We start from the raw sequence: 2,500 nt of genomic DNA, 5'->3' as shown, positions 1-2,500 counted from the left end.
AAATATGATATGAAATTATGATATGAAAATGTTTGTCTTTTCAAGGGACCTAGTCAAGCTGTTAGTGGTTTCTTATCAAGGTAGCTGCCTTTACTCTAAAATGCTGGGGGAAGCCCTGCTAAGTCTAGGCTAGAAGTATAGGGATTTAGCCAGACCTCATCTGCAGCGTCCTGTACGCTTTAGGAAGGCACCTAACCCCACAGGAGTCCAGCAGAGACTGTCCCCGTACCTATAACCTATAATATCACTCTAAGTTGCTCTGGATAAAAGCTGAAATGCTAAATGAAATGTAATGTGGTTCAGAAGGACTTTCCCCTTTACAATAGTGAATAAGCCTGGCCTTGGATACAGACGTCCATCATCTCAAGCAGCAAGCGTTCATACTGTAAAGCGCCATTGAAGCTTATACAGTATCTTTTATTATCCCCATGGCTAACCCTGTCCTCGTGTGTCCTTCAAAGGGGGAAAATGTAAATGCCAGTTATTTTTAGCCAGTCCAGTTTTCCCAGGCAGCATATCCCAACCACAGCCTGAGCCACCCCGCGGACAGGAAGCTAAGCAGATTTTCTGACGTGCCTGACAGCGTGACAGAGTGCTGAGAGGAACTCTGGGAGCGAGGTGCTGAACCGCGCAGCGTGGTGGAACAGAACGGAACAGAGAGGCCCGTTACATTCAGCAGTAGCAGCAGCAGCTGCAGTAGTCTTGCATGTAGGGGTGTCATACTGGGGGGTAAAAGAGTGACTGAGTCACCAGGGCCTTGTGTATGTAGGGGGCCTCCACACAGGCTGATTTATGTAGATATATGGCTGGGGAGGCCCATTGGAGTTGATTGTACATAGGGCCCACAATTTGCTGCTATGCCCCTGCTTGCATGTTAGCCAGAGACCTAGATTCTCAATCATCGCCTTCAGAACAAGCCGTGGTTGGCATTTTGCCATGTGCAAGTTTTGAAGTGTTGTCTCCTTACTTGCTCTGTGTCATTGAAAGGGTCTCAGACATTGGGTTTATTTAAGTTTAGTTGTGTTTTTCCACCAAGCGTAAGATTGTTGTTGTTTCTGGTTACTGGTGCTTGTTTAGTGCAGTCTAGTTGGGTTGTGTTCAAGGCGATAAAATGGCAGCTAGTTGTTTTACAGTAGATTATTCCAGCGCCTGCATTTTGGGTTGTGAATTGTGCTGCTCCTTTGCACAGTATCTGAAAGTACTAAGCCACCTGACGAGAGACACTGAGTCATTGCTTCCAGATGATTGGCTTAGGTAGCTGCGGCTCATGTGCACAGCATTGATTGATTTTTTTCAGCCAACTTGGAACAGGAGTGTGCCAATGAAACTGCATTAGATATTGCGTGTGTGTGTCTGTCCGTGCATGCGTGTGTGTCTGTCCGTGTGTGCGTGCGTGCGTGTGTATATGTGAGCGTGAGTGTTTATGGACACCTGAGTGACATCAGCTTTTTTTCTTTTCCTCTTCTTCTTCTTCTTCCTCAACTGTTCCTCTTTGCTTCACTAGATGAGCCCGGATGACTACAGAGAACATGCCTATATGTGCAGGCCTGAAGAGCATGACATTGATGTGAGTGCTGCACCTCACAGAGCTGCCTTTCTTTGCCTGAGACTATGTCTATGTCTGACCTTCACCACATGCTTTTGCACACACACAAGTACTATGTTGACAACAGACAATAGAGATATTGTCTCTGCGCTACTAACATAAACACTTGTCCTCCCTGTACATTCTTGGCTGCCTTCGGTTTGCGCACTCTTGTTCAAGGCTGCCTCTTCTGTCACATAATTGTGTGTGTTTGTAGGTGTGTGTGTGTGTGGGTGGCGTACATACGTGCGTGGGTGGTGTGCGTACGTGCGCGCGCGTGTGTGTACCCACTCAAATAATCTAAGACTTAATGGTCCAGTGTAATTCAAATGATCTTTAAAAAAGGAAGAAATTAAAAAAAATCTCATCAAAATCACCATAATCATTAAAGGGTAGGAGCTGAGGGCTGCAGTCTCCTGACTGCTCTTTTTTCCCCTCATCCACTTTTCTCATTTTCCTTCAATTGGAAGGGAGTCAGGAGTGAAATGCTTTGAGAGATTGAAAAAAACATGTGGCTTGAATGGTGGGAAATAAAGCATGACATATCAGTAGCACCTCATCTTGGCAATGTGTTGGGGTGTTTATTTACAGAGCAAGCTGAGCAGACTGTGTGAACAGGACAAGGTGGTTCGCGCCCAAGACGAGAAACTGCAGCAACTGCATCGAGAAAAGGTAACAGCACACACACACACACACACACACACACACACACACACACACACACACACACACACACACACACACACACGCGCACTGCAGCTCTCTCCAGCATGGCTGGATTATGCATGAGGGCCTGCGGCACAGTGCCCAGGGGCATCAACCATTTTCAACCAGTTTAGGGGCACCATATGATTCAAGCTTTACTAATATTTATCGTATAGGGGCCACCTATCAGGTATAGTGCCCAGGGCCACA

The 2,500-nt window shown here is 46.4% G+C and overlaps 1 protein-coding gene across 8 annotated transcripts in view; it reads left to right on the top strand.

The window, feature by feature from the left end:
• Positions 1-2,500, top strand: part of LOC134447334 (pleckstrin homology domain-containing family A member 5-like) — a 159,379-nt gene that overhangs the window by 134,877 nt on the left and 22,002 nt on the right. For 7 of the 8 annotated variants that reach the window (XM_063196753.1, XM_063196750.1, XM_063196747.1 and 4 more), the window contains 2 exons: positions 1,505-1,567; positions 2,177-2,257. In XM_063196753.1, coding sequence (XP_063052823.1) covers positions 1,505-1,567; positions 2,177-2,257 — 144 coding nt within the window. The remainder of the gene's footprint in view (positions 1-1,504; positions 1,568-2,176; positions 2,258-2,500) is intronic. The other variant, XM_063196751.1, reaches the window with a different exon arrangement.

Source organism: Engraulis encrasicolus, chromosome 4 (genome assembly GCF_034702125.1).
Source record: "Engraulis encrasicolus isolate BLACKSEA-1 chromosome 4, IST_EnEncr_1.0, whole genome shotgun sequence".
In the NCBI taxonomy this organism is placed as follows: Eukaryota; Metazoa; Chordata; class Actinopteri; order Clupeiformes; family Engraulidae; genus Engraulis; species Engraulis encrasicolus.
The sequence above is the reverse complement of the archived record's forward strand: the minus strand, read 5'-3'. Positions and strand labels throughout refer to the sequence as shown.